This window comes from Eucalyptus grandis, chromosome 6 (genome assembly GCF_016545825.1).
Source record: "Eucalyptus grandis isolate ANBG69807.140 chromosome 6, ASM1654582v1, whole genome shotgun sequence".
NCBI classification, from domain to species: domain Eukaryota; kingdom Viridiplantae; phylum Streptophyta; class Magnoliopsida; order Myrtales; family Myrtaceae; genus Eucalyptus; species Eucalyptus grandis.
Window position 1 is genome coordinate 7,861,982 of NC_052617.1, and position 24,609 is coordinate 7,886,590.

At 39.9% G+C, this 24,609-nt stretch overlaps 3 protein-coding genes across 5 annotated transcripts; all 3 read right to left on the bottom strand.

Annotated features, from left to right (window-relative positions):
* LOC104448183 (grpE protein homolog 2, mitochondrial) lies at window positions 1-20,941 on the bottom strand. 2 transcript variants are annotated; one of them, XM_010061976.3, is made up of 5 exons: window positions 3,414-3,701; window positions 2,271-2,696; window positions 2,015-2,179; window positions 1,708-1,836; window positions 1-541 (listed from the first exon to the last, which is right to left on the bottom strand). In XM_010061976.3, exons 1-5 carry the CDS (start codon window positions 3,555-3,557, stop codon window positions 434-436), a joined length of 972 nt encoding a protein of 323 aa, XP_010060278.2. In that variant the 5' UTR covers window positions 3,558-3,701; the 3' UTR covers window positions 1-433. The 2 variants fall into 2 exon arrangements, with proteins under 2 accessions (XP_010060278.2, XP_039171334.1); XM_039315400.1 differs by lacking the exon at window positions 3,414-3,701 and adding an exon at window positions 20,705-20,941 and having other exon boundaries at window positions 314-541.
* LOC104448185 (upstream activation factor subunit UAF30) lies at window positions 5,893-24,571 on the bottom strand. Of its 2 annotated transcripts, XR_005552123.1 has the most exons (3): window positions 24,281-24,571; window positions 23,403-23,639; window positions 5,893-6,153 (listed from the first exon to the last, which is right to left on the bottom strand). XR_005552123.1 is itself a non-coding variant. In XM_010061978.3 (2 exons), the coding sequence occupies exons 1-2, from the start codon at window positions 24,452-24,454 to the stop codon at window positions 23,511-23,513; spliced, it is 303 nt and encodes a 100-aa protein (XP_010060280.2). In that variant the 5' UTR covers window positions 24,455-24,571; the 3' UTR covers window positions 23,148-23,510. The 2 variants fall into 2 exon arrangements, 1 of the variants encoding a protein (XP_010060280.2); XM_010061978.3 differs by lacking the exon at window positions 5,893-6,153 and having other exon boundaries at window positions 23,148-23,639.
* LOC120294807 (upstream activation factor subunit UAF30-like) lies at window positions 6,162-7,293 on the bottom strand. The gene is made up of 2 exons (XM_039315401.1): window positions 7,012-7,293; window positions 6,162-6,379 (listed from the first exon to the last, which is right to left on the bottom strand). Exons 1-2 carry the CDS (start codon window positions 7,183-7,185, stop codon window positions 6,251-6,253), a joined length of 303 nt encoding a protein of 100 aa, XP_039171335.1. The 5' UTR covers window positions 7,186-7,293; the 3' UTR covers window positions 6,162-6,250.
* Window positions 24,572-24,609: the final 38 nt, after the last annotated feature.

Sequence of the window (24,609 nt, forward strand, 5' to 3'; positions counted from 1 at the left end):
TAAATGAGAGAGGAGGACGAGTCATTATCTGTTACCTACAGATCGATGACCGACCACCCAGTAAAGCAAAGCTACATTTTACGGTTTCCTTCTTCTCCGTTTGGGTCCATAGACGATTCTTTTCCTATTAACCTTCAAGACGATACATCACAAGCACACTTGGAACACATCGTAATTTGATTATTGACCGAACAAGGATCAAAACTTTAAGGCATGAAAGTGCCATCATATCCTTGTACATATCCAAAGTGAAATATGTAATCCCACAAGTAAACCGGAAAAGATGAATCGACGTCCTCTGCGCTGTATTCAAGATCATCCTATAAGTTAGTTCTCCTCTAACGATCAGGAGAAAGCTCCAGATATGATGTAATTAAGTGTCTCCACATTGATAAGGGCTCCCTGTTAAACTACAAACCCCAATTGCAGCAGCTTAAGAGCCTTTCTCAGCTGTATTGGCCTCGGTTGCATCATTTTCCACCGCTTGAGTCACACCGACCTCTGCAGGACGAAGAACTCGGTCGTAGAGCATGTAACCAGCCTGCAGCACAGTGCAAGAAAATATTTCAAAATTAAAACAGCAACTTGACAGAGCTGAGTCTCACTTCAGCTTTATCTCCCTCTTTAAAACCAAACCTTCCCAACATGAAAGAAAATCTGAATAACTACTTAGGCAACCTAACCAGATACGATAGAAAAGAGCCATTATACAACAAATACAAGGCTCAAGGCAATGGCAAGTGTCTCCTGCATAATCCTAAACTAGAAAACAGTTTACTGCTGCAAAACATGAGGAGAAACCAATTCAGCCCCAACCAAGAACAGGAGAGTCTATACCTAGAACGAAGCTACCTAGGTGTCAGATATGGACACATTAAAGATAATAAGCTAGGTCTGGCCAAAACTATGCCCCTTGAGACGGTTGAAACAACAACAGGGAGGAATTTAAATAATAGCACCATATATGTAGTCAGACATAATTCTGCATTTGCTATGATGATTGCATAATCCTTGCACAAAACCACGGTTTAGCTTTGTATTGTAAATTCAGAGAGAATCCATACATCTTAGGCTACATAGGGCCAAACTACAGTCCACCAAAGATGCCAGTGAGAAAATGCAGTGATTATTACTTCAGCATTGACCAATTTAGGCTTGTAACTCACAGTTTACGAACACAGAGGCTTAACGCATTGCAAATTAAACTTGACATAGTCCAGTGAGTTTTCAGTGGGTTTTTAGGTTGAGGGTGTTTCTAGGTCAACTCTGAAACCTTTCATGACAAATTCCAGGTTTTTGCTCATTATTCCAGAATTATAGTGAGTATGGAGTAGGGCATCTCATAAGATTAGGAAAGCTAAGAAATGACACCTTATTTGCTGCTCCTTTGGGCGAAATAACTGAAACCAGTCATATAATGCAGTAAAATTATAGTTCAAGAGACATCAGACTTTTTCTTTCATTCGAAACAAACAGATGGGAAAAGGTCATCTTTTATTTGGCTTTTCAGTCCCTTCTATGAAACTTCTACCTCTCTTCTTTCCCTGTTTCAGCCTGTATGTATGTATGTGAGATGACATGCATTGGGTGGATTTGGGGCAGGAAGAAGAGCAGAAAGAAATGCAAAATCCAGGAAAAAATCTGGAAATAGTTTATCAATTAGAAGTAACACTACATATAAAGAGCGATATGCAATTAAAAATATACCTTTAGCACAACAGCAACAGTGCCTGGGGGCTTAGAACTGTCTGGCATCTGGAATACTGCATTATGCCTATGTGGATCAAACGGCTCATTTGTAGGATCATATTTTTCTATGCCATGTTTCTTAAATACCTGGAAGAAAAGATATATAAACCTCAGATACACATATAAACCTGAGATTGCTGTGGAAGTAGTACAGGTCATGTTGGGTAGTGAAGTTGCCATTTCAGATAAATCACACAGAAGCCTGGACGATGTGCAGTTGGGGTGCTTTGTGATGAAACCCCTCGCAAAAGAACGAAAAGCCTACCTCAACAAGCTGCTTCTCCGTCATGTCAACCCCTTCTAGAAGTGTTTTTAGGAGAGGCGCTGCTCCGTCACTATCCTTTGAATCAATCTTAGAGAAGCTTTCTTTGACAACCGAGGATGCTCTCCCCAAATTGTCTGCAACGTCCAATAAACTTTTAGCGAAATTCTGCAGACAATTTGAAATGAAACTTACTGAGTACTTTTTATGATAAAATAGTGAAACATGAAGTCTATAACAATGACCATGTATACCATACCTGTACAGCGTATTTCTTGGAATTCTCAGCTTGCCGCCTGGTTCTGTCCATCACATTCTCCATCTCAGCATAACTTCGAAGGACTTTATCTTGCATTTTTTCAATCTCTTTGTGCTTCGACTTCAGAAGTTCTTCCTTCTCTGCCACAAGTTTTGCCAAGTCATCCATAGATAGTTCCTTCTCACCCTCCGATTCTGAATCTGAAAAGGCTGTCCTTTTTGGAGCTTTTCTCCTCGTCTTATTAGCTTCAGGGGCCAACTCTCCAGCACTCCTATCTCCTGACTGATTCGAATCTTCAGCATTTCCACTTGCTTTTGTGGCCTCGGAATTTGATACCGTCTCTATATGCTCAGGAGAAGCAGATGATGAGATTCCATACCGCTGAAATGGAGTAGCATGGAAGGCGAACTGATTTGAGGGCACCACCTGATGGAGCCAAGATTAGATGTGAAACGAACTTGAAAAAAATGTCAGGTAGCTGAAGATTAATATCACCGAAGGAGAAATCAAACTATTTCGAGGGAATCCTAGAAGACCCATTCTTTTTTTTTTTTTTCTTCTCCGATAGAACAATATAGAGGACATCGAATGATCGCATGAGGTCACAAACCAGTTGTTGAAACAGATGCTGGGAATGCCATCCATCTAAAGGTACGATCTTTCACCAACTAATCGACACAAGGACAATAACCAAACCTCAGCCGAGACAATTACTACAGCGCTCGACCCCAACTAACAAAATCAAATGCCCAATGCTCAACTCAACCGCGACAGCATCGAGCTCTGTTGATAAGGCACCGCTTGAGCTCAACTGAACAGAGCTCGATTAACATAAAGCACACAAGAAGTCGTTCATTCGTTTAACCTCGAGCCAACGAGCCCAACATAATGCGAGTCCCATATCATAAATGCGCAGACCCAATAAGGCAATAACCAACAAGTTTGCACTCTAGCCACTTCATAAACCGCAACTCCAAATCAATTCCAATCAATCAATCAATCAATCAATCAATCCACGAGGGAGACTGAAATCCTAAGGCGCAACAAACTCACGATAGAATGAAATTGAAGGACGCCACACGAAGAACCGAATATTCGAAGACCGTTGAAGACCGCAGACGCGGACGAGTTCTTGTCGAGTACCTTGCTCGGAGAACCGCACGCAAGCGCCCGGCGCCGTTCGGAGACGAGCGGCGGGGGATGCGCCTGGGCCGGAGGAGATGACAGGAGGGAGGCGGCCCGGCTCGCGCTCCGGGAAGCGCGGGACAGAATCCTCGACAGCAGCATTTCGCCGGCTCCGATTGAAGTACAAAGCTGCGAGCTTTCTGGGGAACGGGCGGTGTCGGAATCGGAAGAGACGGTGGGGGGTTTTTGAGGGGAGCGAACGTGCTTGGACGACAAGAAAATTTGGAGGGTTTAAGGAAAATAAAACCAACTGGACATCGTTCGAGCTTGTTCTTCATGCGAAACGTTGTCGTTCTAATTTGCGTTGTGGAAGGACAAAGAAAAGTATTAGATCGAATAGCCACTTGGAGCCTGTTCTTCATGCGAAACGTTGTCGTTCTAACGCAAGACTGTTAGCTGTGCTTCCGCTAGAAGGCGCCAGAACCTTTTTGTCAATTTTGCATGCATTAATATAGCAAAATGACTTTTTCCATGAGAACTCAAATGATTATTCGTATTTTCGAGAATTTATGAAATTACAATATTCACGTCATTATGTCGGATACCATATCTTTTGAATTTTTTTTACGTTTCCCACCTCAATAAATAAATAAATCAACACGAAACAAGATTTTTTAGAAAAGCGAAAACAGAAAAATGCACGATAAGTGACAGATTTCTGTGGAGGTCATGTTAAACCCGTTAAATTGAATTAACAAGGAAAGATAGAATTTGCCAATGTATTGGAAATGACGGTCTTTAACTATTTATTTTGTTAACATGGGTTGATACTAAAAAAAAAATTCCAAACTGATAATTTTTTTTTTTTTTTGGTGTCTATTCATTGGCTGAACAAGGGCCAACGAGAATACTCTTCGAATTTGATTAGATGGCCCGTGACTGTTGATGTTCATTACAATGACAAAGAACTGAGTTTTGGTTTGGCTTGGCTAGTGAAATTAACCAGACAAAATACTAAAACCAAATAAGGGATTCGGTTGCACCCGCAAAGTGGACCAAGACACTTGGAATTTCGGAACATACATATACTTGGTTCGATTTCGCTTTCTAATTGGACCTGATAATGAACCCAAATGTAGAATGGGAGACACCAAACTCATTCGGACAAAACTTCAATCCTTAGACGGTTTCCCCCGCTTTTTCCAATCCATTTCTTGCATGAATTCAATTGTAATTGCACGATCGAGGATTGAGTTGATGATCAATCATATCCAAGTAAGGTGTCGATCCGTCCCACATGGTATGTCAACGTGACATGAGTGGTCAATGGCACGAACTGTTTAGGTTTGGAATCTCGATATCATGGACTAGACTTAGGACCCGGGAAAGAGGAAGAAATGAATGGATCTGCTAATCCCCAGACCTCTATATTCCACTTGAGGAAACGATTCAACAGAGGCTTCCACTGCTTATGGATAGGCCTTCGGCCTGCTTATGGATTTAATTGACTTTACTACTTTGTTGTATAAAACTCTTCTTCCCCTTTGGTCACAATAGTAATTGCCTATGGTCAAGCAGCTTCTCCTTTTTCCATTCAAGACTGGAAGCTAAGCAAAGTCACGAAGTTTCAACTTTTACCCTGCTGATCTAGTGAACCTCGAACAGATTGTGAATCAGAATAACCACAAGAATCACAAACATGGCAGAGCTTCATGTTAATATTGGTCTCAGCTTTACTGCAATGCTTCAGGAGAAAAGCTAATCATACTGAAATTGATCAGACATGGCTGAATGAGCCAAACACTGCATGGCATGCGTCAAGTCAATACAGACATAAATCTTGTCTGCACAAACCGGCCATCCATAGAAAAATTCATGAGAGATCCTCAACCTTTATTGCCAAGTAAGCTGAGTCTTTGGACATCCATCAAGATTATCTACAAACAGAAAGGTGAGCCAGTTGACTTCGTCCTGATGCCAACAATGCTCAGTTACATCACCCAATCAACCTATTAATGAAACTATCTGCTTTTAAATCAACTCAGATTGCCACCGCAGCCCATGGAAATGAGATGGATTCACTCTGCTTCACACATGAAGGGTCCATGTTGCTATCACAAACAAGCAATTTGCAGTGAGCCATCATGAGGAGATTGAATACACCAAAGTCATTGCTTCCACTAAAAAAGAAAATTGCTCAGATATATCAATGCATCTACAAGCACATTAAAGATCGAATGACATCACTAAATCCCTAGAACCCAGATGGTGCATATGCAATTCATCATATCAGTCAATTCTGGGCACATTTTAAGAGTTGATTCTGTAATGCATTCCCACTTTTCAGCTATTAAACTCAACTTTTATTTGTTTTATCATCCATAAAGCCCTAGATATTTCCCCACAACTAGACTAGAGAAGTTTCTGACTAATTGCTTTGCTTTTAGCCATTGCTATCATAATTGACTCACATAGCAGGATCCTAGCATAACAAAGATTTGAACCCTGTGCACATCTCAGCTTCATATTTATCTTTTCTCGAAAATCTCAAGTTATAAGTAGCAGAGACTTAACAAGGAAGTCAATAACAAATACAAGGAGTCTTCATAGAAACACAAAAATTTCCTCTTCAAAAAGCATGTTTCTTAACAGGGCCATCATATTCAGTCAAGCTAGCTATGAAAACAAGAGTTCCCCCAATTAAGGGAACTTCAGTTTCCAGATGATCAAAATCAAGCCAATTGGAAGATATAGCCACTTCATAAATATCACTGACAGAATGAAATGGCAAATGCCCCCAGAGGAGGCGATTACACAGGTGATCATTATGGATCTTTACAATAAACCTCATTAACTCATTTGGGCTCTTTCGGAAAGTGCAGTTTGATCAAGGCTGGAAGCTCAGCGAGTTCGACTTGTGGCTTGCCTAACAATATACTTTTCAACTTCTCATCACAGTTCCCCAGGTTTTTATTGCTAGGATCCTGCTCACAGAAACAAACGACACATATTTCAGATAAGCGATACAGCACAACTCCTGCAAGTGAAGACATAATCAACTCATGCAGGACTTCAGAAACAGATAAAACGACCATCTAACTCGATGAAATTTCACTCAGCAGCACATACTAGCAGCAATTTCAGCAGAATAATTAACACGTTATGAAGTTTCTCAAAACATTCAAGCAGTGCCAAGAAGCTACACATCCGATTGGCCACATGCAAATTGCTCGACCCCAGAAAAACATTCACTTGCCCGCAGCCGGACACCAAACCCCACTTGCTCACAAGCAAATAGTTTCGCCCAAGAGAGGAAAAACTATCAAGCATAGCCAAACTTCATTAAGATCAATTTATGGACACTACTGCCCTAACCAAAACTACTCGCAACCCGGAACACTCGTTTCCAAACACTTCAATGTTCATCAACCAGGTGCCCAAGATAGCGAATTCACCACTCCACAAACCCTAGACGAACAGACCCGAACCCATTTCCTAACTTACAATTCACTGCACGAATCGCACGACAAACCCGAGGAACTCGTACCGAAACACCGAATTAACACTACCATGCGGTTCGGCTAACAGAGACCGCGACCTACGTGGAGCGGCTGACCTGGAGGTTGTTGGACTTGATGTAGGACCAGACGCGCATGAAGCAGCCGAGGCGGGAGGTCTGGGACTGACCCACGAAGTCGCGCACGGTCGAGGGCAGGTTCACAAGGTCGATCAGGTTGGCCAGCTTCTTGGGGTTGTCGGCGACGGCCCTCTTCATCCTCTGCGGCAACATTTTCCTCCTTCCTCTGCGACGGCGTTTCTTCAGAGCGGAGGCTGTTTTCAGTCGGTCTCCCTCGCTCCCAGTCCCTCCCACGCAGCGAGCGAGAGGCGGCGCGAGTTGTAAAATTGAGCCGGCTCTGGGTCTGTTTTAGCATTGTAAATTCTCAAGATTCTACTTTTAATTCACCAAAAATACCTAAAAATCTTTTTTTTCCTCGTAATACTGAACTTAGGATTAAGATATTCTCGTTTTCAAATTTTAAAGAAAATAATTGGTAGAAGTAGGAAATAGTTTTTTTATGGCTTTCATATAGGCTTGCCCTGAATTAGAATGGGAAAGCCATTAAATACAACAGTTCTCGGACACCAAATGTGTATATGCTCATGCGAAACTAACTAACGACAAATTAGTTCCTTTTAAGGATGAAATTTGGGAGCTGTTCGTACGACGCTCTCGGAAGTTGAGGAGATATTTTTTTCTCGGAGATAAGAGCTGAGGGACTTAAGGAAAACCGCAAAAATATCGTGCCAAAACAGATGGGACTTCTCCGGTACAAAGGGCTTACGATTAGAAGAAAGAAATAGGAAAGAGAGGGAAGAAACAAGGATGGTCAATAAGGCAGCAAAATGAGTTGAGCGTGCAAGAGAAAAGGCCCTCTGTGTAAGAAGAATGATCAATTCTTTGCAAATTAGAGTTTCAATCATCAATCTTTATGAAGGAAGACATTGTTATATCTATTTATACAAAGAATGCGATAGTCAATTCTTCACTCCTTAAACTATAGTTATCAATTTCGATAAAAAAAAAAAAAAAACTATAGTTATCAATTCCTGGATAGGCCGATTCTCATCCTAGAAGCAAGAATTGACTCATTTGATTCCGGACTCAACTGGAAATTGGACCAACTAGCGACACTTCAATGAGAATTCTCTCTATCCCTTCCACGGCCATCAAGCACAATCCATGAAAGACATCTCAATGACTTTCTGGAACAAACGAAATTTCTCATGACAGATTTTCATATGCTTTTTATATTAATTAATTACCCCGAGGATGAGACATGTGTCGTGTGGTATATACTTGGGATATTTTCAATTTTTGTTTTTGGGAGTTGATATTAGTGCTTTTATCTTAATCTTCAGTTGCTTTTGAAAAGAAATACCAAATCGAGACTCTGTGCTTGCGTAAAATGCCTCCAATGCATCGCATTAGGGTAACTTGACCAAGACTCGAGCATGCGTTGATTGGTTACTTTAATTTATATTAAGAAGTTGTACGGGTTGTTACTGGTACAAAGGGTGGGGCAAAAATAACTTGGAAATATGTCGGTCTTGCATGTATCTCCGCTGGTATTGTTAGTAATGTCTCTGAAATTAAGGGAGGGATTTTCCGTTATTTAAATCCCCCCATTATGACCGCTACGAATTAAGAAATGATCGTGAGATTTTGCGGACGAAACAAATGTTAGGCACCCATCAATTGAATATTTCATTGATTGTTGTAGAACTGTGATAAAGATAGAGAGATTGTTTTGATCAAAGGAATGAGCTACACAAATAGTTCTTAATGGCTATATAAACTAGCGATTTGAGACAAAAATTCAAACTTTAGGACATAAAATGTAATATTGCAAAAATCGGAGAGCTAATATGCGACAGGACCAAAACTCAGGCAGATTTTGCGCCATCATTCAAATTTTAAATCATCAAGAACTAGATGCATTAAGGGAGTGAAAATCGATCAAATTATTTGACATTTGTTAATGAGTTCACATTGTACAAAAAGGAGTGTTGTATGCATGTTCTTTGGGGCTTCTTTAGTATTCTGTCAAAATCCCGATTCAATTTTTTTCCAGACTCCTTTCAATTCATTATATCGTGGTGTTATAGGTATAGAGTAACAATTAGCCTTATATTCATATTTATCTTCCATCTGGTAAAAAAATCTAAATGGGATGCTTTGCAAGATTCATTATTTTTTTCATTAATCTTATGAAATTCGAGGTGCAAAACCTCACATAATCAACTGGCTTTGGAGGGTGTCATCGAAATTGTATAACGTGATGTGGTGATAAAGTATCATGCATCCGTTAAATTTCTTGTTCAATAGAAAGGTTATGCTCTGTTTCCAATGGAATTATAAATGATCAACATAAAATTAAGGGTTGAACTTTATTTCTTGAGCATCGCGGCGCACTTGAAAAACCCTAACAAATCCCCCACGAATTCGCCATACTCCCATGCCATCACCGCGAATCGCAGCCACACAAGTACTGCCCCTCCCTTTCCTTCCTTTCTCTCTCTCTTTTTCCTTCTTTTTTTCTTCTTGTTTTCTCGGCTTTTGATGAAGAAGCGCGGGATGATAAGGTGTACGCAGCACGCAGCAGCGTTGGGGAGGTTCGGGTCGGTCAAATCTTTCAATTCTTTAATCTTTTTCTATTTTGTTTTTCCAGAAATTGAAAAGATAAGAGAGAAACGATTTTCCAATATGGGAAAAGGGGAAAGAGGTGGAGGATCCACACCAATTCGGCCATGATTTGGTGGTGGGTTTTTTGCCTTTAGCGGGGCCAGCTGTTCCTCCCCCAATCGGGCCCAGCACCACCACCCTCCCCTTCCTCACCTTATCCTCCATCATTGTAGTTGTCTCCCGACACCATCACTACAAAAAATGATTCGTATTCATTTATATTTATTGAGAAAATTTAATAAACAAATTTTAAATTACTAATACACTAGTTGTACACATCATAAAAATTGATCTCTCTGTTAAACATTATGGTATTTTCGAATCGGGATTACTTCTTGTGCAGGAGTAGTTGCTATAAATTATAATTTCGGTTGTCTTGATTATCCTAAGTTTTTGTGGGCAAAAACCATTATGTGAACATTTAGCCTCAAAATATAAGCTAAGCTGACCACAAACCACTCCATCGGATCAAACGCGCATGTCAAAACTACTAGCTTGAAATGAAATTTGCAAGAGAAATTCCAACACCACTTATATACTAAGATACGCTATACTATACTAAGATGAGATGGGAGCAAAATAAGAGACTTCCCAATTATTAAAAGAAAGAAAAGGAAAAAATATACGGCCCAACCATAAAATAAGGAAAAAACCCCGAGAGTGAAATAATGCCTTAGAGTGAATAGTGAACGGGATGGCGGGCCCAACTTGCGCATGGACTGGGCTCAGCAAGAGGCCTATGTTCAAAGAAAGCATGGGAAGAAAGGAAATTTATGGTAATTAGTTTTCACTCATAAAGAGCATGGCCGAAGATGTTTCTATAAGTTTATTGTTTTGAAGACCAAGTTTTAGCATAAACTTTACGCTATAGAGATCGGGGAATTCAGTTGACCTTCGACTATTCATATAACTTTTTAAATTGACAGGACCCACTGCTCACACAAATGTCCCACGTTGATAATGAAACATATTATTAAGGACGTTCCACCCAAAGACTTACTCTTTGAATAGAAAAAATAGTTGATCCTATACATAGATTTCAGGGTTGATCCTTCAAGGCATATCTTCAGCATATTAATCAATTAACGACTTTGACTGAATGAGTGAAAGCCAGTCTTCACTTTTAATTCTTCATGGACATATAAAGTTACGCACATGAAAAGATGGAAAAGGTTTCCGCAAAGGTTGATGGCACTTGCTTCATTTTTTTTTTCTATTCTTTGCTTCTTCTTTTCTTTAAGTCGTGTACTTGATAGATCATATTAGTCATCTTCTCAATTCAAATGATATACAATTATACCAAGAAATATGGAGAGAAGACATTAGAAACAAGCCTTCGTAAGGGAAATGACATTTCAAGCTATCCTGGTAATATCTTTATTAACTCAATTTACAATGCTAGTTTACAAAGGCAACTCCTCAGACAATTTCATTATCCATGAAATTTGATGGCCTTCCCCTTTGGCTTCTCCATCCACTCGGCCGCTATTCTCTCTAGCATTCTCACACCTCCTGTGAGCCATTTGGGCCTTCCCGTTTCAAATGCAATGTATGCTATCGAAATCCCAATTACGATTCCCGATGCATAGCCTATCCATACTGTTTTTTGTTTGAGCCAACTCTCATGCCCTTTGAGGTTGAAAGTTGATGAGGACGATGGTGGAGGAGACTGAGCATCATCAGGGCATGCTTTTCGCAATGGACTTCCACATAAACCTAAATTCCCACTAAACGAGTTGCTTGAAAATGTGCTCAATTGCTTATCTTGCGGAATTCGACCGGTAAGTTGGTTCTTCGACAGGTTTAAGTATCCAAGGAAAGTCAAATCTCCCAATTTTCTAGGAATCACCCCACTTAGCTTGTTCGAAGAAAGATCAAGCCATTCAAGATTAGTCAAATTTCCTAGAGTCAGTGGGATGGAATCCGTAATATGGTTATGAGAAAGGTTGAGCCCTATGAGAGAGTGAAGATGTCCAATAACTTCGGGAATATTCCCTAGGAAAGAGTTGCATGACAGGTCAATAACTGTGAGGAAAGTCAAGATCCTCACTAGCTCAACCTCTAGCCCTTTCATCATCACGGCCACCGAATTTTCATATGTCCTCGAACTACTTGATCGTGTCATATACAATGATGTGTCTTGCACATTTTCACCATTCATCATGTCTTCGAGGTTCATTATCAAGTTGATTGGCAAAGGACCGCTAAAGTTGTTGTTGGAGAGGTCCAAAATGTGTAACTTGAGAAAGAGGTGAGCCCCCCTGGGAATCTCCAAAAGACCCTTCATATTGTTGGACCTTAAAATGAGAATTTTCAGTTCTGGGAGTGTTCCCAACCATCTTGGAAATGTATCCTTTATCTGATTGTGACTGAGATCCAGAACTTCTAGATTTCTACATTCAACAAGCGATCGGGGCAATGTGCCTTCAAATCGATTTCGACTCAAGTCAAGAGTCATCAACCCACTTCTCAAAGGAAAAAAATTGAGGAATTGTGCCATTGAGGTAATTCATTCGCAAGTTCAAAACCAATAGATTAGTGCTAAAATTTGTTAAGCACCAAGGCAAGCTACCTGTTAAGCCATTGTTGGAAAAGTCAATGATCTCGAGCTCGGTGGCATTGCATATCAAAGAGGGGATCTTTTCGGTTATCTTATTACTTGCAAGGGAATAATAAGATGTGATAGGAGATGGAAGTGGAATTCGCCCTCCAAACTTGTTGTTGGACAAATCTATGATAGCTAATGATGTGTTTGAAAAAAACTCTATGGGCCACCTTCCAGTGAAATTGTTGTTGGAAATAACTAAAATTTGAAGAGTAGGGAAGGAGAGTCCAAAGATAGTGAGGTTGATCCTACCATAAAATTTGTTCGATCGCAAATCAAGGGCATACAATTGCGATGCTTCCAGCCAATGTGGGAAGATATCACTGAACTTGTTGTGATCGAGATATAATGTTGATAAGTTCACGCATTTAACTAGGGAGCGTGGTAATGGTCCTTGCAATTTATTATTGCTCAAATCTAGAGTCTCGAGATTAGTTATATTGCCAAAACATGATGGCATATTCCCAGAAAAATTACTATTAGATAGATGTAAATATTGGAGTGAGCTACATTGGCAAAATGAGGAGGGGATCTCACCGCTGAAACCATTGTTGGAGGCTGAAAAGTAAAAAGTAGAAGGTGGAGGATTGGGGAGTGGTCCATGGAATGAGTTGTTCATAAGGTCAATGTACAACAATCGCTTCCAGGGCAATTGTTGTATACCTCCCTCCAAAAAGGTTAAAAGAAAGATCTAATATTTCTAATGTATCATGGCTTATTCCCCAAAACCACATCGGGATCTCCCCACTAATCCTATTATAAGAGAGGTCTAAGTATGTTAATCTTTTCAATGAATTCAAGAAATAGGGAAACTCGGTCAAGTTGCAAGAAAACAACCACAACATTTCAAGCTTCGGGAATATGTACTCCGATGTATTGTAGGTTAGATTTAGTTCTTGAGAAACAAAAAGCACTCGGAGATTTTTAAGCTTTGTAAATACTTCAAACTCTACCACCCCGCTAAAGCTATTCCCATCAATCTGTAAAACTTGGAGTTGGTTGAGATTCCCCATTGACGAGGGAATGTGTCCTGTGAATTTGCAATTGCTAAGATCTAAATCTATTAAATTCTTCATGTTACCAATTGAATTGGATATTTCTCCTGAAAATTTTGTGGCTGGGATAGATAAAGACTCAAGAGGACTGGTCCAATTGAATTTGGGAAGAATCCCCGACAAATCATAATTGGAACCTATATCGAGAGTGGTGAGACATGGTAATCGAAAAACAGCAACTGGAAATATACCCCTTAAGGAACACGACTCAGCACTTAGATATATCAAAGAAGAAGACAAATTCACAAAGGACTTCGGTGAAACCGCGGACATGTCTGCTTCATCAAGAACAAGCTTTCTTAATACTGTTAGATTCTTAACAAGTAATGTGAAGACCAAATTTTCTAACCTGAGTGGAATGGACGAGTATGTGTCGAATATATTATGAGAGAGATCAAGTGACACCAACTTGGAAAGGTGAGAGATTTTGTGGGGAACAATACCCGAAAAGTATGAATTAGAGAGATTTAGATGAGTCAATGTTGCAAAAACACTCAGATTTGGTGAAATTCGTGAGCCAACAAAGTTATTACCAGAAAGGTTGAGGCTTCAAGATGACGAAGGAGAAGAAGGGAGCTGTTAGGACTGGAGAGTGCCATGAAGCCAACTGCAAGTAAGATCGAGACCGATGACATTGCCGTTGACACTGTCACAAGCGACACCGTCCCACGAGCAGCAATCCACGCTCTTGTTCCATGAGTTTGTCTTTGGATAAGATAGGACATGGTCATCCCAATCACAATAGTCTGTTGCCTCCTTATCAAGCACAAAGGAATTCTTAAAATGTAGCAAGGCATCACGTTGGTTAGGAGGGCAAAGGGACGAAGCAAATCGAAGGGAGGAATGTAAGAAAAAGTTGAAACAGAGGATATGGAGGATCTGATGCTGCTTCATTTTGCAATTTAGCATGCTGTTGAGATTATTGGTGATGGAGGAGAGTGCTTCCACTTATATAGCCTTTTTGTAGTGTGGAGTGATCACACGAGCCTTCTCTTAAAGGTCAAAGTTAAAGTCTTCTCAAAATGAAAAGATTAGGGTCATAGAATCTCCATGGTAAATAGCCTTGGTGGGGTCAGTTGAGTGTGGAAAATTATTAGTGCCATGGAATTTTCAATGGAAAACTCTTCTTGGAAATTAATCTCTCCATTACTTGCTGATGTTTAATTTAAAAGAAATGCTTGTCAAGTATTTTACCACTACAATTACGAGAAAAGGGAAAGAAAATATGCGGTTTGGTAGAAATCAAAGTCTTCATGAAACGACATTACTGAGGTTACATATTTGGTATTTTTTATTTATTTATTGTCTTGGTCAGGTTTGTTGGGCTTGAAAAAATTAGTGCCATAAAATTTCCAAGGAAAAGTTTTCTTGAAACGTCCTTTGCAAGCGATGTCGTGCCACGAGTATAAATTCCATGTCACGGCACTAGCAACTCAATTTGAGAACTTACGAATTTGAGTTTCCTATATTCTTTAATCGCAATTTTTCTTTTGTATTTGTAAATGAGGTAAAGAACGACAAGAGCGTATTCTTTATATTTCATTTGCTAGTAGAGAGAATTAGGGTGATTGTAATGTCGATTCGTCCATTAAAAACACGGATAAAAATTCGTAACTTGGCTATCAACAATTAATAATTCTCTATGATAAAAATTCGTAACTTGGCTATAAAAAATTATAACTTTTAATCCTGCCGAAATCTTGTCAATTCTTCACATGATTGGTTTCTTACATGACTTATGGTTTATTTGGTTAAGCTTTCATAAGGTTTTTGGCCTCTATAGCCCTTAGAGGAAATGCAAGCCTTTGCAAATAACATTTAAAGAATACTTAAATAGGGTTAAATAATTTTTTTTTTCAAAACTATCCGCACCAATTCTTAAATTTTTTGATTTTACTCCTCGTTGTTATTGTTCATCTTCTTTGTGAGGACGGCCGGCGAGGTCGTATGGCCCACAAGATGGCCGCCTGAGGTGGCGCGATTGCTCGAGCAACGGTTGGCTAGGGTTGCGAGAACTCAAACCTCGTTGCCTGGGGTCGAGGTCGTGTGACCCTAGGCCTCTTGTGATCCAGGTGGCCCTAGCTTGGGTCATGCAACCCTCACCAGGGGTCACTTGAGGTCATGTGTCCTCAACTATTGACACTAGATCTAGCTTGTTGGCGGCTGGAACCCTTCGTCAGGGCCAACGCAAAGTTTGATTTCTTTTTAATAAAAAAAATTACTGTCAAAACTCTCTGAGAATTTTTTTTTTTACCAGATAATACTTCACCCAAAGTTGTTTTTCAAATGAGTTTTTACCAAACACAATTTGTATTTCCCAAAGGGCTTTGGCTTTTGACCTTTGCATTGTATCCAAAACCCATTTTTAAAGTCGAACCAAACCCACCCTTAATGTGCTCGTTGTACTAGGTGGTTGGATTATTGTAAATTGTTTTTAATGTGTAATAAAAGGTCTCAGAAGATGTTAGGGCACTAAATTGAACATTTACTTTTTGGTTATGTAAACATAAGATTTGGCACATTTTCCCCATAAGTGATGGAAAGGATGCTTGTCTTTGGATAAGACACGACATGGTCATTCTAATCATAAGAGTCCAATGCCATGCTATCAAGAATGAAGGAATTTTTAAAATGGAGCAAGACTTGGCGTTGGTCAGGAGGGCAAAGGGGGCGGAGGAAAGCGAAGGGAGGAATGAAAGAATGAGTGGAAACAAAGGAAGTTGAGGAATTGATGAATTTCCATTTTGCAATTTAGCATGTGAGTGAGTTTATTGACATGGGAAGGTGCTTCAACTTACGATAAAGCCATTTTGTATCGTGAAGTGATCAACACGGGTCTTCTCTAGAAGTTCTAAGTCAAAGTCTTCTTAAAATGGCGTTATTGGGACACAAAATTTCCATGATGGTGGTCTACTGCGTGTGGAAAATTAGACACATAATTTCTATGGTGGTGGTTTCTTGCGTGTGCGGAAAATTCTTAGTGCCACAGAAATTTCTATGGAAAAATCTTCTTGGAACGTCTTGTGTGCCCGATATCTTGCCACATGTACAACACCCCATATCACGGCAGTCACGGCTCTCTCTACTTGAGAATTGACGAATTTGATTGTTTACCATTCTTTAATTGCAGTTTTTGTCGGTTTTTGCAAATAAGCTAAAAGTCGTACCCTTTGCCGATGCCTCACAAGAAAGCATTACCTAATGAGAGTTCTCCCTTTTGCAAGTCAAATCTTATTTGCCGAATTCAAGTAAATTTGTTTAAACGTGTATATAGTAAGGTCACAAAGGGGTTTGGGGGAACCAAATTGGGCATTTACGTTTTGATTATGTAAACACAAAATAGGGCATATTTTCCTCGTATGTGATAGAAAAAGTGCCAAAGTAATGGATCAACTCAAAAAATAATTAAGTTAATGGGGGCATTTTATAGATCGGGAATTTACGTAAAGTGGGCTATCTTGCTATTAATGTATATCTTTTCCTTGCTTTGTCTTTTATTATCGATAAAATGGGGAGAAGTCGGCATCTGAGACCTCTCTTCGATAAAATTTTCTAGGGAAGGTGTTTGGTGTCAATTTGGCTGTCAACCACGATTTGGGGATTTAAGTGTGAGCCATATTATTTTTAAGGTTTGAGACATGATGAATGTTCGTCTAGCTTAATTCAGGGATTGAGCATTGTGTTTGATGGTTGTGTCGATGCTTTAAGTCCAAGAAATCATCCTTCTATGTGATGCTGCTTACTTTAATAGGGTAAATACACTAAGTTCTTACAAGTATTAATTTCACCGGAGCCAATATGTCCACCGAAGGGGGCAAGAGTCCGACGTGGAAAGCTTATGCGAAACGATCGTACTAAAAAAATTTGTTGCTTGTGGTCAAATTACAGTCTTTGATCAATTGATAGTTCATGACGGCAAAAAATATTTCTCATGTTGGATTCTTGCCCACTTTGTTGAACACGAGCTGCAAGTAACCAAATTTGGAGTCGAAAAGATTGAATTAGAAAGCCTTATAAATTTGATGACTTGATTAGACAAAATTGAAGGGCCAAAGACTTTGTATGGCCCATATAGGCAAGGTACACTATTTCTTCTTCTTCTTCTTCTTTTGTTTTTTTTGTTTTTAGTTCATCGAGGTCTTTTACATGACAGCACATATAATTACATTATCTCAATTCCTTTTCACTTTTCAAATCGTGTAAATTTTTAATGGGTTTACTTTACATGCATTGGAATGGGATGAAAAAGCGCCATTCGAATGTGTAAAACGCCATTGGTCACTCTAGAATGCGAGTGAGTTTATTGGTAGTGGAGGGGTGCTTCCACTTATAAAGCCTATCAATATTGTTAAGTGATCAATACAAGTCTTTTCTAGAAGGTCAAAGTCAAAGTCTTCTCAGAATGACATTATTAAGACACAAAATTTCCATGGTGGGGTCACTTGGGTGTGGAAAATTCTTAGTACCAAAGTACCAAAGAAATTTCCATGGAAAAATCTTCTTGAAACGTCTCATGCGTGCTATGTCTTGCCATGTGTATGACACCCCATTATCACGGCACTCATAACTAGTCTATTTGATAGAGTTTGACTATCTTAAAAATGCTTTGATTGCATTTTCAAGATGGAGCATGACATCGCGTTAGTTAGGAGGGCAAAGGGGTGAAGGAAAGCGAAGGGAGGAATGAAAGAACAAGTGGAAACAGAGGAGGTGGAGGAACTAATGCCTTTCCATTTTGCAATTTAGCATTTCCACTAATGATAAAGCTCCTTTTGTATCATGAAGCACGGGTCTTCTCTATAAGATCAAAGCAAAGTCTTCTTAAAATGGCATTATTGGGACACAGAATTTCCATGTGGGTGCTCTCTTGTGTGTGGAAAATTTTAGTGCAATGGAGATTTTCCATGGAAAAATCTTTTTGAAGCGTCTTGTGCACGCGATGTCTTGAGACGTGTACAACACCCAATGTCACAGGCACTCACAACTTTACTTAAGAATTAACAAATTTGACTGTTTTAATTTTTTAATTGCAATTTTTATCGGTATTTGTAAATGAGCTAGAAATAATACGCTTTGTTGAGAAAGTATTACTTGATGATAATGCTCCATTTTGCAAGTCAAATCTCATTTGCCAATAAAGAGACATAGGAAGGTTTCTAATCAATAATTAGTAATTCCTTCTGATGATGAAGCCAAGAAGCTTTTTATTGGATTATGAAGGAAATCTTCATTACCATGAAATTAAAACTTTCAAAACCTATTGAAATCTTCTCTCATCTTCACGTGATTAGTGACTTGATATAATATGTCAATTATACTAAGCGTTCCAATTCCTGTAAATTGTTTAAATGTGTATATAATAAGATCTTAGAGGGTGTTGGGGCACCTAATTGAACATTTACATATCGATTATGTAAACACAAAATTTGGCATATTTTCCTCATATATGATGGAAAAGGTGCCAAAACAATGGATCGACTCAAAGAATAATTAAATGAATGGGGCGTACTTCGTAGATTGTGAATTTATGTAAATTGGTATATCCCGTACGAAAGTACATCTTTATTTGTTTTGCACATTTTTTTTTTAGATAATAAAATGGGAGGAAGCTCGGATCCAAGAGCTTTCTTTGATAAAAATTTGCAGGGAAGTTGTTTGGTGTCGATTTTGCTGTCAATTATGATTTAGGGATTTTACGATAATCTACGACCCTCGTTGACTTGGAAATAGCTGTGATCCTTAGTCATTTTAAAGGCCGGAGACATGATGATTGCCTGCGAACTATGTTCGTATAGCTCACTACGGCAAAAGATACTTTTCAAGTCGGAGTCTTGCTCACTTCGATGAACAAATGAGCTCCCGTTAATTAAATTTAGAGTTGAAAACATTTCTTGGAAAAGCTATATAAATTTAAGGGTTAATATCACGAAAAATCCTAAACTGATACACCTGTAACAAATTTATCCCAAATGACCACAAAAAACACTAAACCGATATATTTGTGATAAATTAATCCAAAATTAATTTTTGACCGCCAAAAAGCTCAAACCGGTATAATTTTGACAAAAATACCATCCGTTAAATTGGATTAATACCACAAAAACACAAAATTTGTATAACTATGACAAATGGAGAGTAAAATCTCAAACTAGTATACTAGTCAACTATCACCTATCATCCTACTTAGTAATTTGATAGTAAAATTTAATGAAAACTAATAGATGGTAAATTTATTACAAGTATACCGATTTGGAGTAAATTTGTCAAAAGTATACCAGTTTGAGATTTTCGGTTGTCAAAAAATTAATTTGAGATAAATTTATCATAGGTGTACCAGTTTATAGTTTTTCTTTGTATTAACCCTAAATTTAATGACATGATTAGACAATTTAAAGGTCCAAGGGCTTTGCACGGCCCTTATAGGCAAGGCACACTATTTCTTTTTCTTTCTTTTTGGATGATTGATATGTGCTACTTTGATAAAGCATCGAATTACATTATTTCAATTCCACTCTTTTCACTTTTCAATTCATGTAAATCCTATCTTCTGACTGATTCGAATCTTCAGCATTTCCACTTGCTTTTGTGGCCTCGGAATTTGATACCGTCTCTGTATGCTCGGGAGAAGTAGATGATGAGATTCCATACCGCTGAAATGGAGTAGCAGAGAAGGCGAACTGATTTGAGGGCACCACCTGACGGAGCCAAGATTAGATGTGAAACGAACTTGAAAAAAATGTCAGGTAGCTGAAGATTAATGTCACCGAAGGAGAAATCAAACTATTTCGAGGGAATCCTAGAAGACCCATTCTTTCTTTTCTTTTTCTTTTTTTTTCCTCCTCTGATAGAACAATATAGAGGACATCGAATGATCGCATGAGGTCACAAACCAGTTGTTGAAACAGATGCTGGATATGCCATCCATCTAAAGGTACGATCTTTCACCAACTAATCGACACAAGGACAATAAACGAACCTCAGCCGAGACAATTACTACAGCGCTCGACCCCAACTAACAAAATCAAATGCCCAATGCTCAACTCAACCGCGACAGCCTCGAGCTCTGTTGATAAGGCACCGCTTGAGCTCAACTGAACAGAGCTCGATTAACATAAAGCACACAAGAAGTCGTTCATTCGTTTAACCTCGCGAGCCAACGGAGTCCCATATCATAATGCGCAAACCCAATAAGGCAATAACCAACAAGTTTGCACTCTAGCCACTTCATAAACCGCAACTCCAAATCAATTCCAATCAATCAATCAATCAATCAATCCACGAGGGAGACTGCAATCCTAAGGCGCAACAAACTCACGATAGAATGAAATTGAAGGACGCCACACGAAGAACCGAATATTCGAAGACCGTTGAAGAGCGCAGACGCGGACGAGTTCTTGTCGAGTACCTTGCTCGGAGAACCGCACGCAAGCGCGCGGCGCCGTTCGGAGACGAGCGGCGGGGGATGCGCCTGGGCCGGAGGAGATGACAGGAAGGAGGCGGCCCGGCTCGCGCTCCGGGAAGCGCGGGACAGGATCCTCGACAGCAGCATTTCGCCGGCTCCGATCGAAGGACAAAGCTGCGAGCTTTCTGGGAAGAGACGGTGGGGGGTTTTGAGGGGAGCGAAGGTGCTTGGACGACAAGAAAATTTCGAGGGTTTAAGGAAAATAAAACCAACCGGACATCGTTCGAGTTTGTTCTTCATGCGAAACGTTGTCGTTCTAATGTGCGTCGTGGAAGGACAAAGAAAAGTATTAGATCGAATGGGCCACCTGGATATCCTAAGCCTAACGCAAGAGTCAAGACTCTTAGCTGTGCTTCCGCTAGAAGGCTCCAGAACCTTTTTGTCAATTTTGCATGCATTAGTATAACAAAAGGACTTTATCCATCAGAACTCGAATTATATTCGTATTTTTGAGAATTTATGAAAATACAATATCATTATGTCAAATACTATATCTTCTGGAAATTTTTAAGGTTTCCCTCCTCAATAAATAAATCAACGCGAGTGATAAACTTTTTCAAAAAAGCGGAAAAAAGAAATAGGCAGGATAAGTGACAGATTTCGGTGGAGATGATGTCGAACCTGTTAAATTAAATTAACAAGGAAAGATAGAATTTGCCAATGTATGTAAAAATGACGGTCTTTAATTATTTTACTTGGCTAACATGAGTTAATACTAAAAAGAATTCCAAATTGATAATTTTTTTTGTGTCTATTCATTGGCTGGACAAGGGCCAACGAGAATACTTTTCGAATTTGATTAGATGGCCCGTGACTGTTGATGTTCATTACAATGAGAAAGAACTGAGTTCTGGTTTGGCTTGGCTAGTGAAATTAACCAGACAAGATACTAAAACCAAATAAGAGATTCGGTTGCAACCGCAAAGTGGACCAAGACACTTGGAATTTCGGAACATACATATACTTGGTTCGATTTCGCTTTTCTAATTGGACCTGATAATGAACCCAAATGTAGAATGGGAGACACCAAACTCATTCAGACAAAACTTCAATCCTTAGAAGGTTTCCCCCGCTTTTTCCAATCCATTTCTTGCATGAATTCAATGCTAATTGCACGATCGAGGATTGAGTTGATGATCAATCATCCAAGTGTGGTGTCTATCCGTCCCACATGGTATGTCAACGTGACATGAGTGGTCGATGGCACGAACTGTTTAGGTTTGGAATCTCGATATCATGGACTAGACTTAGGACCCGGGAAAGAGGAAGAAATGAACGGATCTGCTAATCCCCAGACCTCTACATTCCACCTGAGGAAAACATTCTACAGAGGCTTCCACTGCTTATGGATAGGCCTTCGGCCTGCTTATGGATTTAATTAACTTTACCAAATTTCTTGTATAAAACTCGTCTTCCCCTTTGGTCACAATAGTAATTGCCTATGGTCAAGCAGCTTCTCCTTTTTCCATTCAAGACTGGAAGCTAAGCAAAGTCACGAAGTTTCAACTTTTACCCTGCTGATCTAGCGAACCTCAAACAGATTGTGAATCAGAATAACCACAAGAATCACAAACATGGCAGAGCTTCATGTTAATATTGGTCTCAGCTTTACTGCAATGCTTCAGGAGAAAAGCTAATCATACTGAAGTTGATCAGACATGGCCGAATGAGCAAAACACTGCACGTCGCCGGAATAGAATGCATCAAGTCAATACAGACATAAATCTTGTCTGCACAAAACCGGCCATCCATAGAAAAGTTCATGGGAGATCCTCAACCTTTATTGCCAAGTAAGCTGAGTCTTTGGACATCCATCAAGATTATCTACAAACAGAAAGGTGAGCCAGTTGACTTCCTCCTGATGCCAACAATGATCAGTTACATCACCCAATCAACCTATTAACGAAACTATCTGCTTTTAAATCAACTCAGATTGTCACCGCAGCCCATGGAAACAAGATGGATTCACTCTGCTTCACACATGAAGGGTCCATGTTGCTATCACAAACAAGCAATTTGCAGCAAGTGAGCCATCACAATGAGATTGAATACACCAAAGTCATCGCTTCCACTAAAAAAGAAAATTGCTCAGATATATCAATGCATCTACAAGCACATTAAAGATCGAATGACATCACTAAATCCCTAGAACCCAGATGGTGCATATGCAATTCATCATATCAGTAAATTCTGGGCACATTTTAAGAGTTGATTCTGTAATGCATTCCCGCTTTTCATCTATTAAACTCAACTTTTATTTGTTTTATCATCCATAAAGCCCTAGATATTTCCCCACAACTAGACTAGAGAAGTTTCTGACTAATTGCTTTGCTTTTAGCCGTTGCTATCATAATTGACTCACATAGCAGGATCCTAGCATAACAAAGATTTGAACCCTGTGCACATCTCAGCTTCATATTTATCTTTTCTCGAAAATCTCAAGTTACAAGTAGCAGAGACTTAACAAGGAAGTCGATAACAAATACAAGGAGTCTTTGTAGAAACACAAAAATTTCCTCTTCAAAAAGCATGTTTCTTAACGGGGTCATCATATTCAGTCAGGCTAGCTATGAAAACAAGAGTTCCCCCAATTGAGGGAACTTCAGTTTCCAGATGATCAAAATCAAGCCGATATAGCCACTTCATCATGCATACATAAATATCACTGACAGAATGAAATGGCAAATGCCCACAGAGGAGGCAATTACACAGGTGATCAATTTGGATCTTTACAATAAACCTCATTAACTCATTTGGGCTCTTTCGGAAAGTGCAGTTGGATCAAGGCTGGAAGCTCAGCGAGTTCAACTTGTGGCTTGCCTAACAATATACTTTTCAACTTCTCGTCACAGTTCACCAGGTTCTTGTTGTTAGGATCCTGCTCACAGAAACAAACGACACATATTTCAGATAAGCGATACAGCACAACTCCTGCAAGTGAAGACATAATCAACTCATGCAGGACTTCAGAAACAGATAAAACGACCATCTAACTCGATGAAATTTCCCTCAGCAGCACATACTAGTGGCAATTTCAGAAGAATAATTAACACGTTATGAAGTTTCTCAAAACATTCAAGCAGTGCCAAGAAGCTATACATCCGATTGGCCACATGCAAATTGCTCGACCCCAGAAAAACATTCTCTTGCCCGCAGCCGGACACCAAACCCCATTTGCTCAGAAGCAAATAGTTTCGCCAAGAGAGGAAAAACTACCAAGCATGGCCAAACTTCATTAAGATCAATTCATGGACAATACTGCCCTAACCAAAACTACTCCCAACGCGGAACACTCATTTCCAAATACTTCAACGTTTATCACCAGGTGCCCAAGATAGCGAATTCACTACTAGACAAACCCTAGACGAACAGACCCGAAGCCAATTCCGAACTGACAATTCACTGCACGAATAGCACGATAAACCCGAGGGACTCGTTCCCGACAGCCACCCACACACCGAATCAACACGAGCATGCGGTTCGGCTGACAGGGACCGCAACCTTCGGGGGGTGACTGACCTGGAGGTTGTTGGACTTGATGTAGGACCAGACGCGCATGAAGCAGCCGAGGCGGGAGGTCTGGGACTGACCCACGAAGTCGCGCACGGTCGAGGGCAGGTTCACGAGGTCGATCAGGTTGGCCAGCTTCTTGGGGTTGTCGGCGACGGCCCTCTTCATCCTCTGCGGCAACATTTTCCTCCTTCCTCTGCTACGGCGTTTCTTCAGAGCGGAGGCTGTTTTCAGTCGGTCTCCCTCGCTCCCAGTCCCTCCCACCCAGCGAGCGAGAGGCGGCGCGAGTTGTAAAATTGAGTCGGCTCGCGGACCGGGTCTGTTTTAGCATTGTAAAT